The sequence below is a fragment of the Ahaetulla prasina genome, chromosome 2, assembly GCF_028640845.1.
Source record: "Ahaetulla prasina isolate Xishuangbanna chromosome 2, ASM2864084v1, whole genome shotgun sequence".
In the NCBI taxonomy this organism is placed as follows: Eukaryota; Metazoa; Chordata; class Lepidosauria; order Squamata; family Colubridae; genus Ahaetulla; species Ahaetulla prasina.
In genome coordinates, this window is record NC_080540.1 from 40119712 (window position 1) to 40146445 (window position 26734).

The 26734-nt window shown below is 37.3% G+C and overlaps 1 protein-coding gene across 1 annotated transcript in view; it reads right to left on the reverse strand.

The window, feature by feature from the left end:
* The window catches only part of SUCLG2 (succinate-CoA ligase GDP-forming subunit beta), a 303143-nt gene that overhangs the window by 102035 nt on the left and 174374 nt on the right, over positions 1-26734 (reverse strand). Inside the window, exons 6-9 of the mRNA XM_058168585.1 lie at positions 24424-24513; positions 18240-18336; positions 9516-9677; positions 7385-7527 (exon numbers count right to left, since the gene is read on the reverse strand). Of these exons, the coding sequence (XP_058024568.1) occupies positions 7385-7527; positions 9516-9677; positions 18240-18336; positions 24424-24513 (492 nt within the window). The remainder of the gene's footprint in view (positions 1-7384; positions 7528-9515; positions 9678-18239; positions 18337-24423; positions 24514-26734) is intronic.

The window sequence follows — 26734 nt, forward strand, 5'->3', positions numbered from 1 at the left end:
TTAACTAATTTTTTTTATTTATTTATTTTTGTCACAACAGTATACACAAACAAATATCATAGATAAAACAGCATATCTTGAAGAATATATATATATTATATATATATATATATATATATATATATATATATATATATATATATATATATCAACCAAAGACCTACATATATATATATATATATATATATATATATATATATATATATATATATATATATATATATATATATATATATATATATATATATATATATATATATATAATTAAAATTATGCATCATCTATATTAATTGGATATAATGAAGGGAACAATAGGACAGGAACGGTAGGCACATTTGTGCTCTTATGCACGCCTTATAGTCCTCTCAGGAATGGGGTAAGGTCAATAGTAGACAGTTTTGGTTGAAGATTTTGGGATTTTGAGTAGAGACTATGGAGTCAGGTAATGAGTTCCAAGCATTAACAACTCTGTTACAGAAGTCATATTTTCTGCAATCAAGTTTGAAGCGATTGACATTTAGCTTGAATCTATTTTTGCTCTTGTAATATTGCGATTGAAGCTGAAGTAGTCTTTTATAGGAAGGATATTGCAATAGATGATTTTGTGTGTTAAACACAGGTCATGTCAAGTCGATGGAGTTGTAAGTTTTCTAATCCCAGGATTTCAAGTCTGTCGGTATAAGGTATTTTGTTGTTTTCGGAGGTGAAGAACTCTCCTAGTAAAATATTTCTGGACTCGTTCTATTGTGTTTATGTCAGAGATGTGGTATGGGTTCCAGACGGATGAGCTGTATTCAAGAATAGGTCTGGCAAATGTTTTGTATGCTCTAGTTAGTAGTGTAGAGTTTTTTGAAAAGAAGCTGCGTAAAATTAGGTTTACAACTCTTAGGGCCTTTTTTGCTATGTAGTTGCAGTGGGCTTTGGCATTAAGGTCATTAGATATGAGAACTCCAAGGTCTTTGACAGGGTGGGGGTCATCAGTTAGGTAATGTCCATCCAGTTTGTACTTGATGTTGGGGTTCTTTTTTCCAATATGTAAGACTGAGCATTTGCTGGTTGAGATTTGGAGTTGCCAAGTTTTAGACCAATCAGAAATTAAGTCGAGGTCTTCTTGAAGGGTAGAAGTATTATTAGTGGTATTAAATAGTTTGACATCGTCAGCAAAGAGAACACAATAACTTGAGATTATGTGACAGAGATCATTTATGTATAGTATGAAGAATGTTGGTCCAAGAACGCTACCTTGGGGAATGCCACTTTTGACAGCAACAGGATTCGATATAGCGTTGCCAATTTTGACCACTTGTTGTCTGTCTGACAGAAAGGCATTTATCCAGTTGTGAAGAGGTCCCGAAATACCGTAGGATTTTAGTTTAAGTAGTAGTTTATCATATACTACTGAATCAAAAGCTTTGCAGAAGTCTATGTAGATTGCATCTATTGCTTTTCCTTGATCAAGGTTGGTAGTCCATATATTTTTGCAGTGGAGTAGTTGTAGGTTACAAGACAATTTTTGTTCTGAAACCAAATTGTTTATTAGATAGAAGGTTGTTTGTTTCAAGATGGAGTGTAATGGATTGGTTAATGATGGATTCCATTACTTTGCATGAGACACAACATAGAGAGATAGGTCTGTAATTTTCAACAAGGCTTGGGTCTCCTTTTTTGAAGATAGGGATGACTGTGGCTAGAGACCAGAGTTTTGGAAGGGAACAAGTTTTGAAGGCTTTATTAAAAATTATGCTTAGGGGTTCAGCTATATTAATTGAAAGTTTTTTTAAAAAGTATGCACATAGTCCATCTGGTCCGATAGATAATGATGGTTTTAGGTTGCGAAGGGCTTTTTCAACATTATCTTCTGTGAAGTCTATATGTGTTAGGTCGTTGTTATCTTCTGTGGAATCTATATGTGTTAAGTCGTTGTTAACATTTTTGGTACGATTAAGGAATGTTGGATATGAGCCATCACTGTTTACAAAGACTGAGCAGAAGAATGTGTTAAAGAGGTTTGCTTTAACTGTTTCGTCAGTACATTCTTTGCCATTAGGTTCTTTTAGTGGTGGAATGGATCTTGTTTCTTTAAGTTTATTGTTTACAAAATTATAAAAAGCATGACTGGAATTGGTACGTAGAAGGTCTTCTTGTTTGGTTGTATATAGTATATATCTCTTCTGTTTTTATTTGGTTGCAAATATTTTTGTAGCGGTTTTTGAAGTTTGCTACATAACCCTTTTTGTTTTTTTTCCAGAGGGATTTTTTTTTTGGATTGCAGCTTTTTTATTTATATGGGAAATTTGCTTTTCCTTTTGATTTTGGTGATGATTTGTGGTACATATAGTTTGATGATTTTATTGATTTCAAGTAGGAATACTTTATAGTGGTCATCTGTAGTGATACAGGTTGAGAATAGATTTTGCCAGTCAAGAAATGAGAGATCATTATTTATAAGGTCATAGTTGGCTTTTTTAAAATTGTAGTTTGGAGTACTATTGTTGAGACGATTTATGCGAGGGCGTATGTTTAGATAAAAGTCTATCATGCAGTGGTCAAATTGAAATAGCTTTTTAAAAACATCATTTAGAATAGAATAGAATAGAATTCTTTATTGGCCAAGTGTGAATGGACACACAAGGAATTTGTCTTTGGTGTATATGCTCTCAGTGTACATAAGGACAATAAAATACATTCATCAAGAATAAAAAGATACGACACTTAGTGATAGTCAAGGTTACTAATAAGCTATCAAATTGTACTAGGAAACAAGTAAAAACAATATAAATTGAAAGATATTAGCACATGGTTATAGTAATAAGTGGGAAGAGATATATACTAGTAAGGAAGTAAAGAATAATAGTAATACAGTCTTAGTAAATTATTTGACAGTGTTGTGTGAATTAGTTGTTAAGCAGAGTGATGGAGTTCGGGAAATTTCTTGTGTCTAGTTGTTCTGGTGTGCGGTGCTCTGTAGCATTGTTTTGAGGGTAGAAGCTGAAACAATTCATGTCCAGGATGTGAGAGGTCTGTAGATATTTTCACAGCCTTCTTTTTGACTCCATGGAAGGCAGGTATACAGGTCCTCAATGGAAGGCAGGTTGGTAGCAATTGTTTTTTTCTGCAGTTCTAATTATGCTCTGAAGTCTGTGTCTCTCTTGTTTGGTTGAAGAGCCAAACCAGATAGTTATGGAGGTGCAGATGACAGACTCAATAATTCCTCTTTAGAACTGGATCAGCAGCTATCATATTAACATCAGAAATCACCCAACAATGTTGGGTCCAATGATGGATTCTCAGAAGGTATATACCATTGCCTTCATCAAGGAAGGCACAACTTTCTTGTATTATTACAAACACAGAGCACGAGCATTCTAGAATTGTCACCCTCAGACTTAAAGGGAGAGGAGAGGACAGCATATAAATAAATGTTATGTGGGGTTATGTGAGTGGAAGGTCATGGAAAAGATCTGGAAAAAAATGAAGGTCAGGAACCAGATTTTAAAGCACATTTCATATATCTTTTCAGGCATTCTATTCAAATAGGTCAGTGTGGTGGGATTAAAGTACGTAAGCTACTGTGACGAAAAAGAAATTTGTATTGAACATTGCATTGCTAACCAGGACATACAAAACCTTTGCCAGACCAATTCTCACAGCTCGTCTGCCTGGTATCCACACTGTATATCAGACATTAATACGATTGAGCAGGTCCAGAGGTATTTCACGAGAAGATTACTGCACTCCTTTACTCACAATAGAATCCCTTATGCCACCAGACTTGAAATTTTGGGCTTGGACAATCTGGAACTGCTCCGCCTGCGGTCTGATCTAAGTATAGTACACAAAATTGCCTGCTACATCTTACCTGTCAACGACTTCTTCAGCTTCAACCTCAATAATACATGGCAAACAATCGATACAAACTCAAGGTAAACCACTCCAAATTCGATTGCAGAAAATACGACTTCCGCAACAGAGTGGTCAACGCCTGGAATGCTCTACCAGACTCTGTTGTTACATCCTCAAACCCTCAAAGCTTCAACCGTAAAGTGTCTACCGTGGACCTCACCCCATTCCTAAGAGGTCTGTAAAGGGGGCATGCATAAACCCATCAGCATGCCTACCGTCTCTGTCCTACTATACCCATTTATTTGTATTTATTTTCTTCGTTCATGTCTACGTTCATATTCATACCTGCTATCTTTTACATGTTTGACAAACAAACAAACCAACAAATATGGCATTCTTCTAAAACTCTACATAACTGGTGGATGCCTGCATTTAATGGGAGACTTGACTGTTTGCAATATATGCATGAAACCCCCAATTAAATCTTTATCCTCCCAAACAGAGGAAGGGAGGCAAGGAAAGAGAGAGAGAGAAGGGGGAGGAGGGAGAGGAGGGAAAGAGAGATAGAGAAAGAGTAAAGAGAGAGAGGGAAGGAGTGAGAGAGAAAGCTATCTCAGATGGCTTGTTAACATGAAGCAATCACCCTGGCCATCGCAGTGCCAAAAGGGTAGAAGCTAAAATCAGTCATGCTGAAGGGCCAAGGGATTAGCAGTTAGAAAGCGCTTCATTTAGAAAGAACTGGAGGGGGAAAAACAGAGAGCAATAGCTGGAATACAGAGTCAAAGGAATGAGAGTTAATGATTTTTTTTTTTACGGATGGCAATAATTTCTTTATGATTTGAACTCTGCAACATAGAAACCTACAGGGCATCCGACGGTACCTCCATGTCAAGCCATGACATTCCTATTAGCAAGGTGCCCAAAGGCAAACACAGTTTTTAGCAAGTCACTTATTTCAGGGGTGGGGGGATGGGGAGGCAGAGAGGGAGGAGGGAGAGGAGGGAAAGAGAGATAGAGAAAGAGTAAAGAGAGAGAGGGAAGGAGTGAGAGAGAAAGCTATCTCAGATGGCTTGTTAACATGAAGCAATCACCCTGGCCATCGCAGTGCCAAAAGGGTAGAAGCTAAAATCAGTCATGCTGAAGGGCCAAGGGATTAGCAGTTAGAAAGCGCTTCATTTAGAAAGAACTGGAGGGGGAAAAACAGAGAGCAATAGCTGGAATACAGAGGAACGCAGTCAAAGGAATGAGAGTTAATGTTTTTTTTTTTTAACGGATGGCAATAATTTCTTTATGATTTGAACTCTGCAACGTACCTACAGGGCATCTGACGGTACCTCCATGTCAAGCCATGACATTCCTATTAGCAAGGTGCCCAAAGGCAAACATAGTTTTTAGCAGGTCACTTATTTCAGGGGTGGGGGGATGGGGGAGGCAGAGAGGGAGGGAGGGAGGGAACACACCTTGTCTAGTAGGAAAGTTTAGGAAAGATGCATTTGAAAGAGCAGAAGAGTGCAGGCAGGAACAAGAGCCAAGGCCGTTTAAATAAAATAGAACAAAGGAACAAAGGGGTAAAGGGACAAATATTAGGGGACCAAAGTCAGTGGTGGGATTCAGCCAGTTCACACCTATTGGGGAGAACCGGTTGTTAACTTTCTAAGCAGTTCAGAGAACCGGTTGTTGGAAGAAATCTTATTTTGTTTTTTTCCACTTTACAGGGCTAATCCTGTAAGGAAGGCAGGAAAGAAACATTCTGGTGTTGTTTCTAGCCTAATCTTTATTCCCCTGCTTACAGAAACTGCCTCTCTGGTTAACTTTTATTACATTGTAACAGCTAAGGCAAAGTGTCTATTGACGTGAGTGACGTTGAGTTGGCCATGCACACACAATCACATGTCCACCGAACCACACCTACTGAGCTGGTCATTAGGGCAGAGAACCGGTTGTTAAATTATTTGAATCCCACCACTGACCAAAGTTCTCTGGTGTTCAAGAAACAAGATAAATATTTTGCAGACAAAAAGAGCTGAGGGCAAGCGAGCAATATTAAATAAAACAGATCAATGAAACAATGAAAAAAAGGAACACATACATCCAACAAAATCGAGACAGATTATTATTTTTTTTAAAAAAGGATCAACGTAAGTAGATATTCCAATAAAGCAGCCCTTTCAATTAATCCAAGGGTGGGAACCGAAGCTTATAATGCAAAGCCAGCCAGATGTGTTGAACTACAATATCTATAATCCACAGCTGGCAAAGTTAACAGGTGTGCCATAGCTGGAAATTGTGGAAGTGATATTTGGATAGTGCCTGATTGGAAATGTTGTGAGCAAGGTCTAATGAAGATGCCAAAATCTACTCCAAGAATTTCCTGAGACTAACCACTAAAATCATGAGGACATCTTTCTCTAGTGACCATACAAACCAAAGAAACACAACTGAAAGGGCTGTTTCTGTTCTACAATTTAATATCCAACTTTTCTTTGGATACATTTTTCCAGAAAAATGAGTGCTCCTTCATCTATATCAGGGGTCTCCAACCTTGGTCCCTTTAAGACTTGTGGACTTCAAATCCCAGAGTCTGGGAGTTGAAGTCCACAAATCTTAAAGGGACCAAGGTTGGAGACCCCTGATCTATATGATGCGATTTTATACAGCTGAAAAAGGTGTAAAAGCATATGTTCCCCGCTACCTTTGCATCTTAATAAGAAGAACAGAGATTAATAATAACAACCACCACCACTGGATGACATCGCCATGTCTTGCTGTTTCAGCAGAGTAAGGAAGATACTTAGGGATGATTCACACCTGGCCAGTGTCTTTTCTCACTTTTATCATCGGGCAGAAGACACAGAAGTATCAAACAGATTTAAAAACTGCTTCTATTCATGGGTTGTCAGACTCCTAAACACAATATAGCACCACAAATTTAACTGGTGCCAGTATAGTGTGTAATATGTATATGCCATAATATAAGATCATACACCTGAATAATATACATGTTGCACAGAATATGTTGTACATATTTTTTTCTCTAACTACTTGTATCCTTTATATTATTCCCGTCTTGTATGAACCGCACCAGTAGAGGTTAAACCAATTTCGTTGTATACATGATGTACAATGACAATAAAGGCTTTGACTTTGACAAAAAGTGACTTATGACCAATTTTCACACTTACAATGATTGCGGCAACCCAATGGTCATGTGATCAAAATTCAGATGCTTGGCAACTGACTCATAACTGACTTTATGACGGTTACAGTGTCCCAGGGTCATGCGATCAGCTTCCGTGACCTTCTGACAAGCAAAATCAATGGGGAGGTCAGATTCGCGTAACAATTAATTGAACAATTGGAGTGATTCACTCCACAACTGTGGCAAGAAAGGTTGTTAAATGGGACAAAACCCACTTAACAAATGCCTCATTTGGCAACAGAAATTTTGGGGTCAATTGTTGTCATAAGTCGAGGACTACCTATGTACAATTTTGTATGTATGAAGACATCTTCTGTCCAAGTCAAGTTTTTTGTGTTTTACCTTGGGATCTGCAGTGAGCAATTTGAAGGCTTGATATACTTGTGCTTCTTTCACGCCTCCGCCAAGATCCAGGAAATTGGCAGGTTTTCCACCATTAAGGGAAATTATATCACAGGTTGCCATTGCAAGTCCAGCACCATTTACTGTAATTAAGAGAGTTTAAATTGCTGGTTTTCTTTTTTTTTAGAAGACGAAATACGATCGTGTGCAAATGCAGTTCCAAGGTGCCAAAAACCAAAAAAGAGGGAGAAGATAAAAGGAAAAAAAGAACAGAAGCAAGAAGAGAAAGGAACAGATGGAGAAAAATTTAAACTTATGGAAAATATGGACATTTGCTTCCAAGTCCTGTGAGTCTGATCCAAGGTGTCTCAATTTACTGAGTTTTTTTTTTTTTAAAAAAAGGGGGGGTGGGAGCAAATAAACACTAAATGAATAAATCACAGCCTCAGCAAGCAAATCACCGTATATTGCAATGTGTATTTCAATAATACTGAAAATGGGCATTGCTTATGCCTAGCAGTGAGAAAAGTCATCCTTCTGCTGTTTCTTATATTTACCATCTATCTCAATGTAGGGGAAATGGTGGCTCAGGGGCTAGGACGTTGAGCTTGTCAATCGAAAGGTCGGCAGCTCGGCGGTTCGAATCCCTAGTGCTGGCGTGTAATGGGGTGAGCTCCTGTTACTTGTCCCAGCTTCTGCCAACCTAGCAGTTTCCAAAGCATGTAAAAATGCAAGTAGAAAAAATAGGGACCACCTTGGTGGGAAGGTAACAGCGTTCCGTGTGCCTTTGGTGTTGAGTCATGCCAGCCACATGACCATGGAGACGTCTTCAGACAGCGCTGGCTCTTCGGCTTTGAAACGGAGATGAGCACCGCCCCCTAGAGTCGGCAACGACTAGCACGTATGTGCGAGGGGAACCTTTACCTTTTTATCTCAATGTATGACTCAGAGCTAGCAAAAATGGGGAATAAGGTATCTCTTTTGAATGGAAAAAAAATCACTTTCCTCTTTTCCTTGTATATTAACAGAGGGGTAGGGAGGGCTGGTGGGGGGCTGGTAGAACCTCTGGAAAGGTGAAGAAGATGAGGTAGCTGAGCACCTAGGAAGGAGATTGTGCTATATAAGCTGGAGAACATTTTACTGAATTTAACTCCTCCTCCCCTCTTCTTGCATTCAATACAGCAGAGGAATAAAAAAGTAGCAACAAAAGCCAATTATAAAATCAGAAGAAACTCCATATTTCATGTCTTCATTTTATTCCTTCACTTACCCGAATCTTTTAGTCAGTTTTTCAGGTTTATGGGCCGTGCCTAATTTCATTGACGTTGCACAAAAACAATGCTACAACAACAAATTCTTTCTAATAATATCTTGTGAAAAGTTGTCCTTTTAACAAATTCTCAATAGATACAGTTTTACCAACACTAGAAAATGTCTTAATTTTTTAAAAACTGTTGGGTTCTCTGTACCAGAGTTCCCCCAAACTTTCTGGCTTTGCGGACTGGCGGGGGCGGGGGAGGAAAGGGTAGGTGGGTGGAGAGGGGATGGTTCTGGCAGGCACACACACCTATGCAGCTCTGTTTGCCCAGGATCTCAAACCATGTGATCCTGTTCATCAATAAACCTTCTTTCCAAGCAACTTCCATGAATCCAGAGTCTTTTTCCCCACTTGGGATTGAACCCAGATGGTTATTTCTTCCAACAGAAGGAAGGAAGGAAGGAAGGAAGGAAGGAAGGGAGGAAGGAAGCTGTAGTGTTCATAGAGCTAATGTACCAGTGGGATTAATCTATATGCTAGTCTACAATCTATAAATATTAGTCTACAATTCTTCATGCAGCTCTAAATTCAATCCTTGTCCAACCATTATGGAGGGAGCTAGGAATCAAAACAGGAATTTTAGGCATGACTGTTCTCAAGTGCCCTTAGCAGAACTATTGTTTTCTTTTCATGGAAGTCTTTCTCCCTAGAAAACCAGTATTTTTTCATGCTTTGAAAAACTCTTTACTTCTAAGGTATTTGTCCTAAATGCCTGTAGAGAAGTTTGATATAACTCTTGTTTAGATGTGTGATGTCAGGCATGTGATTTTTCAGACCAGACCAGGAAGTTACAGCAACAGGATGAGTACTCACCAAAACAGGCAATGTTTCCATCCAGGCCTATGTACTTTAAATCGTAATGGGCAGCTTCATTTTCTATTGGTTCATTCTCAGATTTGTCATCCATGGCAAATATGGATTTTTGTCTGAACTCAGCATTGTCATCAAAATTTATCTTGGCATCAAAGCATACCACTAAATGGAAAATGGAAATAGAGGGGAAAAGGAAAACAGAATTAGAATCCCACCCCCAGATTTTAGGGGCTTGCAAAAGCAGTTATCAAAAAGCAATTTGCCACAAACCTACTAGGTGTCAAAGGAAAAAAAAAATCTATGAAATTTCCATGTTGCTTTCATTTCAGACTGAATGGATGGAATAGATTCATGTTGTCCTTAGCTTCACTGAAATTAAAATAGTGTTTTCTCTTTTGAGCTGATGGGTGCAAGATGTGTTACATCTCACCACCCACTATGTCAAAGGTGAAATCAGGAGATCGGTAGAAGATTGGATCTGACTAATGCTATTCAGGTTGACATAGGCACGTTCTTTTTTTTCCGGTTCTTTCTCATCAGCCCTACCTGCAGATTTTCCCTAGTTGTCTCCCTAAAGAGCAAACTTGTCAGGAAATTGTTATTTGCCTAACTAGTTGGCCAGGCAATATATAAACTAACTATGTATGTTTATAGAAAGGCATGATATTGCTTTAAGGCTGTGCTGCATCATGCAAGCATCCTGATTGGTTGAGCTCTGTAGCCAATATATAAAAGGACTAGTAAATTATGGCTTGTGGGGAATTTACAGAGACATTACAGCATTGTAACCTGATGACATGCTGCAACTGTATATTTGAGCTTTATGATCGTTGCTTGATCATGACTAGTTACTGATTCCTCAAGATACTGACTGTTGTGTATTGAGCTGTGTTTTGCTGAACTGAAAGAAGACCTTGTTTGTTTTGCAAGTCTACGTTGGTAAGAAGACTGACTGACTGACTTTATATGTGTATGACCTGGAATTGTTTTTGGACTATGCCTTTGCCTTTTCCCTAAAAGTAAAGGAATATCAAACCCCAGTTTGTCTGCAAGTGACTGTTATTGTATACAACCAGTCTCAGTCGTTTTCATGCTTAGGGTACTCTGCTCAACCGTCCACAACCTTGGTTGTGAACCCAGATTACCCCTAACAAAACTACAATGGTGCATACTGGTTGTCAGAACTGTAAATAATGTTAGACTGTTCAACTGGTAGCATTCTCCTTGTATTAAATCTACGTCTACTACAGGTTCGGTGCGAAGCTGAAATTGGGGAACAGTACAATGGAAAAATGGCTTAACACTGAAATAACATAATATCTTTGTCACAAGGGCTTTGTGGATTCACAAAGGCTCTGATCCGTCTCATAGCGAACAAAACATTCCTGCAATTTTGTTTTAATTAACACAGCAGAGCAAAACAAGTTTCATTTTCAAACAGTGTTTCATTTCTAATTCAGTTAAAAAAGACAAATTCCTGTATCTGGTCCCTCTTGTCTTTCTTATTGATAAAGAGCCAAGAAGCAACAATAAAACCATAGAGCAAAGGAAGCTCAGCAGAGACATGGCAGATATGGGGATGCCAAGCATTTCTAGGCTTCTTCTTACATCTCTACTAGCAAAGAAAAGATTCCCAGTTTGTGTAAACTTCCACCTTGTTAATGCCTGTAGTTTAGCATTGGCACAAATTAGAGCATTACTATCTCATTCCTCTTTCCTACTTCGAGATAAGTAATGGAGTTAATTACGCCGGCTGCAATACTCTTTGCTGGGGTTGTCAGTCTCTTTCCCCTCTCTGGCAGGATGCTGTAGCCCACTGGCCCCAAATAGATTTCCTAATATGAATCCTCAACTGCTTATATGATTCAATCTGAAATGCCGGTGCAGTATATTAAACAAAATTAAGAAGGCAACATTTTTTTTAAAAAAAGAAGCAAATAATAGAAGCTCACTACATAGTATAGTATAGTATACTACTATACCAAGGGACGTGGTAGCTTAGTGGCTAAGACGCTGAGCCTGCCGATCGAAAGGTCGGCAGTTCAGGGGTTTGAATCCCTAGTGCCGCGTAACGGGGTGAGCTCCCGTTATTTGTCCCAGCTTCTGCCAAACCTAGCAGTTCGAAAGCAAGTAAAAAATGCAAGTAGGAAAATAGGGACCATCTTTAGTGGGAAGGTAACAGCGTTCCGTGCGCCTTTGGTATTTAGTCATGCCGGCCACATGATCATGGAGATGTCTTCGGATAGTGTTGGCTCTTTGGCTTTGAAACAGAGATGAGCACCGCTCCCTAGAGTCAGAAACGACTAGCACATATGTGCCAGGGGAACCTTTACCTTTATTATGCAATACCCAGATCTTATCAAGAAAGCTAAATGAGTCTGATTAGTGCATTGTAAGAACAATATAAACAAATTGAAGGGGTTTCAGAGGAAGAACTGAAGATAGATGGCAGGAAGGAAAGAACCACAGATACATGGTACATCAGGAAAAAGGTTTGATATCAAATGAAGTATTATTGCTGATGCCTTCTTCCCCTTTCCTTATTTAAGGTTAACTTGGCATTTATTCAAAAATAGCATGGCAGATAGCTAAATCTTCCAGAATCCCCACACATCTGCAAGAAGACAAAGCAGAACCTACGTGATATCATCACACAAGGCATCATTTTGACATCACTTTGTGACTGTTGATGTGAGAGACTGCTCTTAAGATATTGTATAGCTAAAACTGGATGCTAGCAAACCTGAATTCAGTTTTGTGCAATTTGCAATTTGTGAATTGCAAAAGTGAGGTCATTTCAATTCTCAACACTAGAGTCCCAATCCAGATTATAACTGCCATTTACCCTTAATGAAGAAGGTCTATAAAATAGAATAAGAATCGAATAACAGAGTTGGAAGGGACCTTGGAGGTCTTCTAGTCCATCCCCCAGCTCAGGCAGAAAACCCTATAACATTTCAGACAAATGGTTGTCCAATCTCTTCTTAAAAATTTCCAGTGTTTTGAGAATTCACAACTTCTGGAGGCATATTGTTCCACTGGTTAATTGTTCTAACAGACAGAAAATTTCTCCTTAGTTCTAAGCTGCTTCTCTCCTTGATTAGTTTCCACCCATTACTTCTTGTTCTACCCTCAGGTGCTTTGGAGAATAGTTTGACTCCCTCTTTATGGCAGCCCCTGAGATATCGGAAAACTGCTATCATGCCACCCCTAGTCATTCTTTTCATTAAAGTACACATACCCAATTCCAGCAACCATTCTTTATATGTTTTAGCCATGTCTTTAAATTAATATTATTTTTTTAAGAACTTACAGGATGAGAACTTTGTGTGGAGGAAAATAACACAGACAATCCATAAACATTTCAGTTTCTAGCCTTAGATTGCAGAATTTGTTCATTTGTTGGATTTTTAAAATCCAATACTATGATCAGGTGACTCATGGCAATATGCAGGAAAAAAAGTGCCACATACTAAGCTAACTTTCAATTTATTAATGTGTATTTCATTATCTTAGAGAGGTGTGGCCCTCAAAATGTTGAATTAATTGTAGGCTAATGAGCCATTAAAATGCATAATTTCTTCTTCCTCCCCAAATTAAGGAATTAATCCTCAATTTATATCAGCAGCATAATCTTATCAGCAGCATCCAGTGGCAAGACACTGCATAATGATACACAAATAATATATCTTCTACTATTATTCTAACCAACATAATTATTTCTTCTATATATATCCAAAATGCCATAGGGAGCTTTCAGAGTTGGAAAAGAGTGAGGAGGGGGAGTGCTAAATTTTATATATTTTTATCATTAATAATTTGTCCAATAATTCAGTTTAACGTGACTATTTTACATTATAGTCATAAAACAAGTACACTTCATCATGGCCACATTTCAATTTTTTGACTTATTGTATTCTATTACACTAAATTATTTAAATTATTCTCTTCTCTTGCACTAAATTATTCTGAAATAATTTTATGCCATTTGCTTTTTTAAAAATAACTTTGTTTCATTCTGCTGTCTAAAAGAACAGTTTCTTAAAATAGCAAGAACATCTTGATTGCATTATTGAAGATCTGTGTCTTTTAAGATTGTTGTCAAATAAGACACAGTATAATTTTAAAATCCAAACCAGTCTACTTAGTTTACTAAAGGGTGTTTATTGGCTGTACCCACAAAATAATAATTAAAAAATCTGGGCAAATTATGTTATTTGCTCCCCAATTGTACAGACTACAACTGATCTTAATATTTGACATTTTGAGAAGAAACAAGAAAAAGTGAATTCAATTGGGCCATTAAGGATTTATTTACGGTCATTTTTTATATAGCTCAGATTTATATACTCCGTTTAATTGTACCTCTAGTTAAATACTTTAGCCTATCATAGGCACCAAGTTAAACTTTTCTTATTTAGATGTTATGAATTTGGCTGGGAAAAGGATAATTAAACCAACAGAACCTATTAACTAGTCAAATTTTATACTTTACATTCATCAACCATAACCACAACTTCAGAAAACATGCAATCTGAAGTTCCTTATTATGCATGTGTTCCATGAGCTCGCTTTTTTGTTACAATCAACAACACTGTTACTAAAAAAACCCACCAATTATTTACCTGTATATGTAGTTCTTCATATGATTATTAATACATACACATGGACACCAGCCAGAGCATAGAAAAACCTCAAAGTAATAGTGCAAGACTGAAAGATGTGGCCCACAGAATTGCCAAGAGTCGGAGATGACAGATAACATCATCTTCATATACACATAGGTTATGGATCGGCATAGAACTACATAGAACATTTGGAATTTTCTAACGCTAGAAGCCCTGTGCTGCACGCAATAAAGGACAGCTTCCACTGGACCGCTTTCGTTCCTAAGATCAATGCAGTGCATCAGAAGGAATGAAGTCACTTGACACCACTTGACCCTAACCCTAACTTGACCAAGAAGGCAGGAGAGCAGGTTGCAAGTTTGCAGACAACTATTCGAAGAACTGCAGTTAACAAAGTCTTCTTCACGGTTTCTGAGACACACATATATGTCTATAAGTAGCAAACTTATAATATGGAAAAAGGTCATAAGTTAGCCAAGATTTTATGATGCCCCTCCAAAAGTTGCATCTCTCTGAATGCTGGATGAAGTCAGAAGAACACATGTGGTTGTCTGACAGAATTCCAGTAAGGGGATCCCTGAGAAGACAAGCTGCCAATGTGGCCATTACTGTTTTAAAACAGTACAAATCAGAAGCCATCCTGCAACAAAACTTTATAGCCCTTACTCTATAAAGATGACCTTGGAAGACAGAAATAAATGATAGTTTCCGTAGAACAAGACTATATAGTCATAAGTAAAAGCATGTACAAGACAAACACTTGAGAGGCTGGGGAAAAAATGGAGACAGTTTACATCGGGGGTATCCAAACTTTTTGCAAGGAGGGCCAGATTTTGTGAGATGAAAATGTGTGGGGGCCAACCATTCAGCCTGACATTCTTTGAACCATTAACATTAAATGCAAATTTTATGAAAGACTAAACAAATAACTTAATTCCACTAATGTGAAAGGTGATCCAATTTCCACTTGTCCCGGAAGCCGCGGCCCTCGCTGTCAACTTTCCTATTTTTAGTTACAGTTGCCATTTTAGAAAAGGGCACACAAGGTCACAAGGGTCATGGGGCGAGAGTGCTGACTCAGGTTTACTGCCATCTGCTGGTGAAAAATATAGCTGAGATGCTCTGCAGAGCAAGGTGGCTGTAGAGCAGGAGGCAGCAGGGGACAGCTGTGGGAACCGCTGCGTGGTGAAGGGAAAAACCCCAGTCAGTGGGGATGAGTGACAGGCTGAGCCAGCGGGAAGAAGAGTCTGTGGGCTGCTCAAAATTTGAACACGGGGCGCAATTGGCCTCCAGGCCGGACTTTGGATATGCCTGGTCTAAAGTCTTAATTGATGGGGGGAAAATAATTTTGGAAGGAAAGTGGCATCCATGCAAAGAACTATTTTGTTCGTATGGAAAGTAAGAAAAGGAGGATTTCTCTAAAGCAGTTCTTCCTAAATCTGAGCAAAATACCTCACACTGGGTAAAAGTAGTTTTTCTTTGGGTAACAACATAAAAAAAAAATTCATTACACAATCATAACAGGAACACTTCAATAAACACTTTCTGATAAGCAGTTTCAAGGAATGAATGAAAAGTTTTGGGAAACTTTGCTCTAAAGACATATAACTCTGACCCTGGGGGCTACTCAAGAATCTTTTCCTCTGTGACAGGGAATGGATGGTCAGGAGTTCATAGGAGTCAGTTGGCCATCGCAGGAGGCTCCTCTTGCATGTGTGGCAGAGCTAGAGGTCAGGGATGGGTCATGCCTCTCACAACAGACAACCTGACCCTGGCAAACTGGTTGTTAAATTATTTGATGTCCACCACTGGGTCAGTATTAACACAAAAAGAAGAAAAAAGAGACTTCAGATGGGAACTGGTAGAGATTCCAGTGGATAGGAGAAAAGGGAAGTATCCCAGTGATGGAAAAATGAAGAAAGTTGTTTTAAATGGAAATGAAAGGCCAATAATCGGTGGAGATTTTTCTGACTGATTGAGTGCCCAAAGTAGAAGGACTGATCTGATACAGATAGTCCTTGAATTACAACCATTCGTTTAGTGAATATTTGATGTTCCAATGGCAAGTTGTAAATGAAAAAAAAAATGACATGACCAGTTTTCGCTTGATGGTAGTAGCATCCCCATGGTCACATGATCAAAATTCTGCCACTTGGCAACTGGCATGCAATTATGATACTTGCACTATCCCAGGGTCCTGTGACCCCCATTTGTGACCTCCCCAGCTGACTTCTGAGAAGTAAAGTCAGTGGGAAGAAACCAAATTCACTTAATAACCACAAGTTTCAGTTAACAGCTGCAATGATTTGCTTAACAACATTGGCAAAAAAAGGTTGTAAAACGGGACACAAATCACAACTTTCTTCTTTAGCAAAGGAACTTAGGGGGTCGATTGTAGTCGTAAGATGAGGACTACCTGATATTGCCAAATATCAAATTGTTTTTCCAAATACTGGAAAGGATGTTTATTTATCTGCAGTATAATCCCTTTTACTGAGCAGTGATAGAACTGTATTCTCCAAGCTGTAGGATGGAAGGAATCAAAATGAGATCTAAGATTTGTTCCAGATGAATTGGGAGACAGAACTACTTTCAATACAAGAGAATAAAGCATAGAATGAACCATGTGCTGAGGTCTTCAAGAGGTGTGAGAAAGAACTGAGGCCATTGAGATATCAAAGAATGAAATCCCTTCAAAGTTCACACGAAGACATGGTCACCAGGAAAACTGATTAATATAGATATAGCAGAGGTGCTTGATCCCTATCAAAGGATTGTGTGATGATGTCAAAGAAGACAAAATGGAGGCATTTATTGGAACCTCGCCAAGCTGCATCATGTGCATGGAGAACATAGCTTCTAAAAAATAACTCTGTAAATATCATACAAAGGGAACGAGAAAGGGGAATCATGATTAACCGAAACATGAGAGCAGCTATGAAAGTTGTTGTAGTTTCAAGTAGGATAGTGTATAAAAGTCTTCCATAAATAAATAACCACTAAGGAAGAAAAGGATCCTCTGTGGAAAGATTAAATGCCTGTTAACTCCATAGAATAAATGAACTGCCTCCATAACTGCCTCGTGAAGATCTACAGTGATTTTTAAATTATAGCTCCCAATGCAATCCTGTTGGAACAAATGTTTAGTGTCAAAATGAAAATAATGATAAAGCATAATTACACTAAAGCTTGATTTCGACTTGCCCACAACTGCACATAAATGTCGACACATACCTATGAAGAGAAGGGTTTGATGGTTAAGCATAGGTTGCAGTGGTTGCATATCTCCCAAATTTCAACTATGTATTGTGTGGAGATGCACATCCTATATGTTTATTGGTTGTTCCGACTTTCTGTTGGGAGGTGGGTGGAAGGCAAGGCACATTCAAGCAACCTTAACATTAGCAAAAATATAAATGCAACAGCTATGCAACCATTTTTGAATGACAAATGCATATGTTTCCTGATTTGCAGTGACACAGAAATCTAACCCAAGCTTAAATAGAAGGCAGATTTTGCCCATGACAAGGAAAACGCAAGGAATAAGTTGTATCTAAGGTAAAGGTAAAGGTTCCCCTCGCACATATGTACTAGTCATTCCCGACTGTAGGGTGGTGGTGGTGGTGCTCATCTCAGTTTGTAAGCCGAAGACCCAGCACTGTCTGATGACAATTCTATCGTTATGTAGCCGGCATGACTAAATGCCAAAGGCGTACGGAACACTGTTACCTTCCCACCAAGGGTGGTTCCGATTTTTCTATTTGCATTTTTTACATGCTTTCGAACTGCTAGGTTGGTAGAAACTGGGGCAAGTAATGGGAGCTCATTTCATTATGCGACGCTAGGGATTCAAACCGTTGTTGACCATCAGCATCTTAGCGAGGGAGCCACTGCGTCTCCTAAGTTGTATCTACAGACATTCAAATTCTCTAAGGCACCATTCTAATACTGAGAATGTGAAGAATTCTAATTACTTTTTAATGTTCGTTAGCTCTGGCTTGAAGCACTAAAACCTCAAGCTCAAGAACGTTAATTTAAAAAGTGTTTCTTTGTTAGATCAATATTCAACCCCCTACTCTCTTTAAAAAAAAGATACCTTGTCCTTCTGGAGTTTCACCAAAGGGATTCACCTCCACCTGAGTGGCATCAATTTGTAGGAAAAGATTGTATAACTTCTTTATTTGATCAGCTGCCTGAAGTTGAAAACATAATGCATAATAACATAAACAGAAAACCATAGGAAGAGGGTAAAGAAAAAGAAAATAATCCTAACATGCCATTAAACCTATTTGTATTTTCTCCATTGGTAAGAGAGGTTAAAATGTTAACATGCTTTTTATTAAGTGGAAATGCTTTATATTGTCTTCAAATTGATGGCTGATGCCTTAGCCTCTTCCTCCCTCAAGTAAAAAAAAAATTGATTGCTGGTTCAAAAGATTGTCAAATATTACATAAAGACTCCCTCTTCACAGTGCACTAAATAGGACCTTGCAGGAAGTAAGAACAGCATCATTAATTCAAACAAACTTAATTTAAGCACAATGAACCAAGTTTGAAAGTTCATAATGAATACATTATGCTGATATGGAAGTTAAAGTGATTACCTTAATGAGACTAAATTCAGAAACTGTGAAGCAATATGCAGCTGACAAATGTAGATTAGTTGCTGAATTTGTTTAGAAAATACTTAAACCCGCCTTTCCTACATCAAAATGTGACTTCTGCTGCAGAACAAGAGTAGAAAAATTGGGTTATTTGCTCTTAAAACCTGGGTTAATTCATTGTGCTTAATTTTATTGATGTGTGACTAGGATTTAATTTCCCTGAGTAACTTTCTGTCTGTATTATCTTTCTTTTCCCTTCATTAAATTTAATATTTAACACATATAGCAGAGGTGGCCAATCATCCCCCAAAATCAGAATTGTGCCCCCCATCCCACCCCACCATGAATCACTCCAACACTGCATCTTTGAAACTTTAGTATACTTCTTGTGAAGAAGAAGAAGAAATACACTTCTTATGAATTGGTGATTTATTTTACCTCGTTGCTGAAAGCTCTTCCTTTATTTCTTCTCCTGACTCCCAAAAATTTATTGATGATTCTTCCTTTTCCTATTTGACCTTTAAAGCAACTTTGTGATGTAAGGTTAATCTGATGGAAGGTGATAAACCCAGTGAGGAAGAATTTACATCCGAGTTACTTTTCACCCCAAACAATGAGGCTAAATACATCATTGGTTTACTCATCACCAATGATGTCATGGACATTAACCAATAGATTCCTAGGATTTGTACTAAGGGATACTTCTTACCAATTTCAGAAGAAGCCTGAAAGATGTAAAAATCACCTTCAGGTTTGCAAAAATGTATAGTTCTTTTTGCATATAGGTTTGTTTACTTCACAGGAGTGGCAGTACCAGTACTCTTCCTTTTTAAAGTTTGAGTGGAGCCTCCATAGCAGTCTGTCCAAAACTTTCCATCAACCTTTGTAATTGCTAATATGTTAAAAGGAGAATATTTAAAATAATATCCTAATAATTATTTTAAAAATGGAGATTTAAATTTAGTTTTGTTTTCCTTTTTGTGGTGTGGGAGCATAAGCAACAAAAGAGAGAGAGAGAGAGAGAGAGAGAGAGAGATGATCAACAGATGATAGAGAGACAGAGTAGACAGACAGATACATATATAGATGATAGACAGACACAGACTGACAGATAATTTTGATTCAAAGGAAATTGAGGATCTCTGCTTTAAGACTTCCATTTTAAACGAAACGAAATGAAACGAAGCAAAACAAAACACAAAAGACTAACTTGCCTCTCTAAGACAAAGCATCTATTTAATGCAAGGCTATTTTTGAGTGGAATCTTTAACTAGAGACCTTTTCAGACCTTCAGACTGTTTATTTGAAAGGAGTGGTAAGCCAACAGCAGACACAATGGATTTCTGAGGTTTCCCATTTTGATTTTCCATGACAATCCAAAGCAATGCTACATCAGGTCATTTTTGGAAATTAAAATGGCAATTACAGTTGGCTTCATGATGATGAAAATGGTGGCTGTATGGAGCAATGAACTTTAAAAAAAAAAGAGGACTAAGAGGCAAGATCAGCAGTAGGACAGTAGGCCAGAATAATTGCTGAGATCAGGACATTATTATTATTCCACAATTTAAGTCATTCCAGTAGAATTTATTATTTCCACTGGTATGAATAATTTTATGCATGTACAAAATGTGCAGCCTTCAGCTGTCAACTTTTTTTCAAGAATACATTTAATCTGAATTAGCAATTCCATTTAACATGTAACAAAGCCTCGTGCTATGTATTTGAATCTGAAATAGTTACCATAAAGTAACTTCTCTATACTGATGCTTGAAAAAACATTCAATAATCATGCATTATTTTAGAAGATAACCATCCTTATCAAAGAGACAACTAAAAGGCTATCAAGCATTATGAAAATTTATCCACAGCTTGTTAGACATTAGATTTTAACCGTAGTACCACAATTCTTCCAGTATCTACCTACTGGGGAATATAAATGATTATCACAAGACCAAATTAAATAGACCTTTGATTACACTGATGTAGCCATTATGTTTCTATGCTTCAGTAAATCACACTGCAAAGGTTATAGCACATGGGAAGAAATGTATTAGATGTTGTTTTGTTAAGCAGTTCATGCATTGTGCTAATAATGACATGAAAAGCTAAAAAGATTTAATAATAATTCTCTCTCATTAATGATACTGCTAAAACTTCAAATTGGTGTTAATCATCTTAATGTTTATGCATTTGTTAATTGCACAGTTGGGATGGAAATTAATTAAAAGTGGTATATTAAAAATTCAAAGGTTTTATAAAAGTGGCATTTTGATGATATGGGAAAGTTTGTAGAAAAACAATTTATCATCTCTCTCTTCCTAGAACAGTAAAAAAAAGATCAAGCTTGTTGCAAAATGTGAGTTGGGTGGTCATATAAATGTGTTTAATAAATAAAAATAGATAAACTCAAAAAGATAGTGACTTGCATGAGTTTCAAACGCTGAGAATAAATCTTAAAGCAGTAAAATGTAGACAGAAAATCTAAATTTGCTTCTTTTTTATTCATGTGACCATTTGCATCGCTAGATGAACATGAATGAAAAGGAATTCAGGATAGATAAAAAAATAACTATAAAAAGCCCTACTACAAAAAACAGTAATGTTACTCATATAAGTATTTTTAATGAAAGCATTTTTGTTGAGTTCCAGAGTATTATAAAATACCAATCATATGACTAATTTTAAATGGGAATCAAAACTTTCACAGGATGTAAAAGCTTACTAGTAAAATGGGCTTATATTAATTCAAGTAAAAGAGGCAAATGTGTCTCTCAGCATAAATTACTAGGAATGTAACTACAGTAGAATAGTATTCAGTTTGAGTGATTTCTGCTGGTACCTGCTTGGCCATTATGGGAATAAGATGCTGATTTAGAGGGCACTTTGATTGTACAGAGAAGCAAAAAGATTAACAGTTCATTCAACAGCCAATAGGGTCAAGCAGTGTTTTTAATACGGCCTATAACTTTTCAGAATGAATTTCTTTAAGTAGAAGGAACGTAACATTAAGGAACGTAAGATTTTCTTTAGCATTCAGCCCACAATCAGATGCCATCATACGATAATACAGAACTTTGCATCTTCATATAGAATACAATATGTCTGCATACGTTATATAATCATCCCCTAATCAGTGGATCAGTATGAAGACTTGGTTTTGCCTTCATCATAACATTTCTCCAGTTACGATTATCAAAAAATATATATTCACATTATCTATGGTCTCATTATGCTATGTTAGAGTTAAGTGTTGCTCACTCCAAAGACTTTAACTCTCCAAATTCTGGTCATTGAAGCCCCTACTTCTTAAAGTTGTTGAGACTGAGAAACATTGGTTTGAGAGTATCTATTATGAAAAACTATTATGAAAAACTATTATGACTCACTGGAGAAGAGCTTAATGCTGGGAAAGATTGAGGGCAAAAGAAGGGGATGACAGAGAATGAGGTGGCTGGATGGAAGCAGTAGGCGTGAGCTTAAATGGACTCCAGAGGATAGTAGAGGACAGGAAGGCCTGGAGGAACTGTGTCCATGGGGTCGCGATGGGTCAGACATGACTTTGCAGCTAACAACAACAATTATGACAAATAGAGGTCATACCTCTTTATACATGTTTTTTTTCCTCTATTTTTTCTTAATTCATGCCTGTACAAAATGACAGATAGGCCTTTATGCATGTATAAGAAGATAAATTTAAGAGTTAGGGTCAAGTATTCCATGCAGTGCATTTGCTTGTCTTTCTCTCTTGCCCAATCAACCAAGTCATGAATATGGTTTTCTGGGCTCATTCTTTCAAATAACTCAGTTGTGTCATGTGGTTCATGCTGCTTCCTCAGTTCTTTTCTAATCTCAGTTATTAGTTAGTTTACTTTATTATCATTGCACCTCGGAGAAAGAAATTAAATGCCATCTTTAGTGTACAATATAACTATAAAAATAAAACACAAACACACATCTTTCACATTTGATACAACTGAACTGAAAACCCCTGATAGTGCATTAATATTACACTATACAGTAGAATATAGTTACTGCTCTGGGATAGAAGCTGTTTTTCAGCCTATTTGTCCTTGTTTTTATTATCCTGTACCGTCTGCCAAATGGTAATAGTTCAAAAAAAGAGTGCCCAGGATGAGATGGATCTTTAAGAATGTTTTGAATTTTCTTAAGGCAGCGGGAGCTATAAAGCTCTTCTAAAGAGGGGAGAGGGCAACCAATGATCCTCTGGGCAATGACGTTAACCCTCTGGAGTGTTGTCCTTTCTGTCACTGTGCAATTGGCAAGCCATACACAGGTGCAGAAAGTTAAAATACTCTCTATGGTGCAGCAATAGAAGGTCACCAGCAGTTTTTCATTCAGTTGTTGTTTCCTGAGAAGACTCAGGTAGTATAAACTTTGCGGGGCCCTTTGGACCAGTGCTGCCCCAGATCAGGTCCTCTTTTATGATAACACCCAGAAACTTAAAACTGGCCCTTTGCTCCACTCGGTCTCCATTGATAAGCAAGGACTGGATGTCTCATTTATTACTTCTATAGTCCACTATAAGCTCCTTGGTCTTATTGGTGTTAAGGACCAAGTTATTGTCTCCACACCACGAAAGCAACCGGTCCACTTCATCTCGATAGGCAGACTCATCTCCTCCACCATTGTTGTATCATATGCAAATTTAATAATAGTATGACTGGCAAGAGTGGGAATGTGTGAGTGGGAATTATTATGTTGAATGCTAGTGCTACTTTAGACAATATAGCTCCTTCTGATGACCAACTGGTATTTGGGGTTGTGGTCACCTTTTCTCCTGAAGTTTCATACCACAGCATGAACCAGGTGATGAGGAAGTGATGTGGAGTTTTTTCTTAACTGAACTGAGCCGCGGTGTGGCTCAGGCTGTAAGAAGCCTGTTATTAAACACAGCTGCCTACAATTACTGCAGGTTCTGGTTCCACCAGGCCCAAGGTTGACTCAGCCTTCCATCCTTTATAAGGTAGGTAAAATGAGGACCCAGATTGTTGTGGGGGGCAATAAGCTGACTTTGTATATAAATATACAAATAGGATGAGACTATTGCCTTACACAATGTAAGCCGCCCTGAGTCTTCGGAGAAGGGCGGGATATAAATGTAAAAAAAACAAAAAAAAAAAACTTTTGTATTAAGGAGGAAAAGTTAACTGAACTTTTGTATTAAGGAGGACTTAATCAGACCATTCCTACCTAGATCCACTCCTTTCTGTACATGGAAACAAATTGGTTCCATTTCATGCTCACAAAGCACTTCCAAAGCCCTGGAAAGGTCCTTTTGGAAATGTCAACAGGCACTTTAAAAAGCCGTCTGTAAAAACCAGCAAGCATTTCCAATATACAGTTTAAAATCTATTTCCCACAACCAAGGAAGAAAAAGAATTAAGGTCCAAGACTAGATTATTGGAATTTAATTGATGGTTGCCATTGTTGCAACGACTAATTGATAACATACTTTATTTTTCCTGAATGCTTAGAATAAGCATTCATACAACAAGCATTCATATATAAACATAATATAACAAGTTATTATGATGAAACAAAGGATGCCCTGAATACAACCCTTATACAACCGGAAAGATCCTAAAGTTGGATCGAGCAAAACGATTCACTGACATCTCAGTATAGTTAAAAGCTAATTCCTGAAAATGTTACCTGATGCTGCAAAGGCCCTTTGAATCCCAAATTTTCTGCCAGCCGTACTGCTTGAGTATCCTTTACCCCTTCAAAAATATCTATTTCTTCCTGTTACAATAAAGGGCAGAAACAAAAATATTCAGCTGGAAAACAAACGTATAATTTCAATGGTTAAAAAAAAATACTTAACATATTCTGCAAATTAGCAATTAAAATTTGGCAAGTTGCCAAAATCCCAGGAATGCAGCTACAGGGTATGTTATAATTACCACACTCTCCATGAAAAAAAGATTCCCTCTGAAAATCGTGAAATTCTTCAGGGTGGCATGCTGACAAGGCAATCTGACACCAGTTTTCACTTTTAATTACTGTACAGATGGCATTGATGAATACATATTCTGTTAATTTTTATGACCAATTTAGACACGGAACCAAAGCAATGTTGTTAATGCCCAACAATATTCTTCTTCATTATTCAGTTCAAATATGCATTTTTATTATTGTTGTTGCTGCTGCTGCTGTTTACAGAACGTTATGTGCTCACAAAATTATAGACCGTTCCAGGTTAAGCTTTGTTACTGTCTCATTAAGCATTCTTTCATGTAGTAGCCATTTCCCACTCCTATAATTTGAAATAATAGCAGACTGTCTGTCATGTGAAAAGAAAAGGAATTTTGAGTAAATATAATGTTTACCTGCTGAGTAAATAGGGGGCTAATTTATAAATCAATAGAATCAGATGCTTTTGCTATTGTTTTTCTATATTACTTCAGCCTGGATACAATATTTAAAGTGTTTTGTTGTCATGTTTGTGTAGTGAATATTGGAGGTGGAGATGCAACAAAATTTCATTTCAATGTATGCCAATTAGTGTACATTTAAAAGTGACAATAAAGTTATTCTAAGTCAGTTCTAAAGTATTGTATCTCTACCACACTAAACAGAAAAAATAAGGTCCTTGATATCAAAGATATCTTTATGGAGATGAAATTAAATAATCTTTATTTCCTTTATAGTGGTATAGTCTATGATGAACTGTATTCCTTGACTTTATAAACTGGCTCTTCATATTTTAAAGAATGCTTGTTGAGACTACAAGTTGAACTCCATTTATCTGGCTATAATTCCCATTATATACAGTTAGACTTTCTCCAACAGGTATGTAAGAACAGTACCGCAATAAACAACAACAACTAAGTAAGTTAGTATTTATTAGCTTACAGAATTTAATTTTACTAATTAGCAAAAGTTATTTACAATTGCTATAAACTCTTCCAAAGTTATGTCCCATTTTGTACTACCTTCAGACATTTTCTATCTACATGTAGTAAAATAACATTGAAAATGCTCACATTCTGTTTTGCTATACATATAAATTGTGAATAAATATGTGAACCTATCATTTTAAAAAAGATCTGCTAGTCCATAAGTTGGGTTGCCAACACACCTCACTTCAGTACGATACCTCCTCTAACAACGAATGAACGCTGAAAACGATGCAATGAAACTTTGGAAACGATGGATTAATTCTAACAATGTAACTAAAAGGTTTTTCACACTTCCCCTGGACTCCATCTGCAGCTCCCTGAGGGAGGTACATCTCGCATTTTGGGGAACCCTGCTAAGTGGTAGCAAGATCTCTACAAAGTAATAACTTTTAATGGGAGCTAAAGATGAATAGATTAATAGAGCGTGGGAATGTCTGTACAAGCTCTAGCGTATGATTAATCATTATTCAAATAATGTAAACTATGTACCTGGAAATAAAGGCAGTCCTTTAATTCAGCCCCCCAAAAATTTGTTGCTAAGCTTGACAGTTGTTAAGTGAGTTTTGCCCCATTTTATGACTTCCCTTGCTACAGTTGTTAAGTGAATCACTGCAGTTGTTAAGTTATTAACACAGTTGTTAAGGAATCTGGCTTCCCCATTAATTGTGCTGGTCAGAAGGTCGCAAAAGGTGATCACATGACTTCAAGCGCTGCAACTGTCATAAATATGAGATAGTTTTGGCAAGCACCTGAATTTTGATTATGTGACCATGAAGACACTGCAATGGTTGCAAATATGAAAAATAGTCATAAATCACTTTTCAGTGTCATTGTAACTTCAAACAGTTACTGAATTAACTGTTATAAGTTGAGGACCACTGTATGTAATTCAAGTAATTTGTGTGATGTCATGATGCACAAAGGTTATTGATAACCACATTAGCTTCTTTTCGTGTTAAATATTTACCAAAACTTGCATGGATTTATTTATTATTTTATTCATTAGATTTGTGTGCTGCCCATCTCATCTTGAGAGGACTTTGGACTGCTTACAAACACTA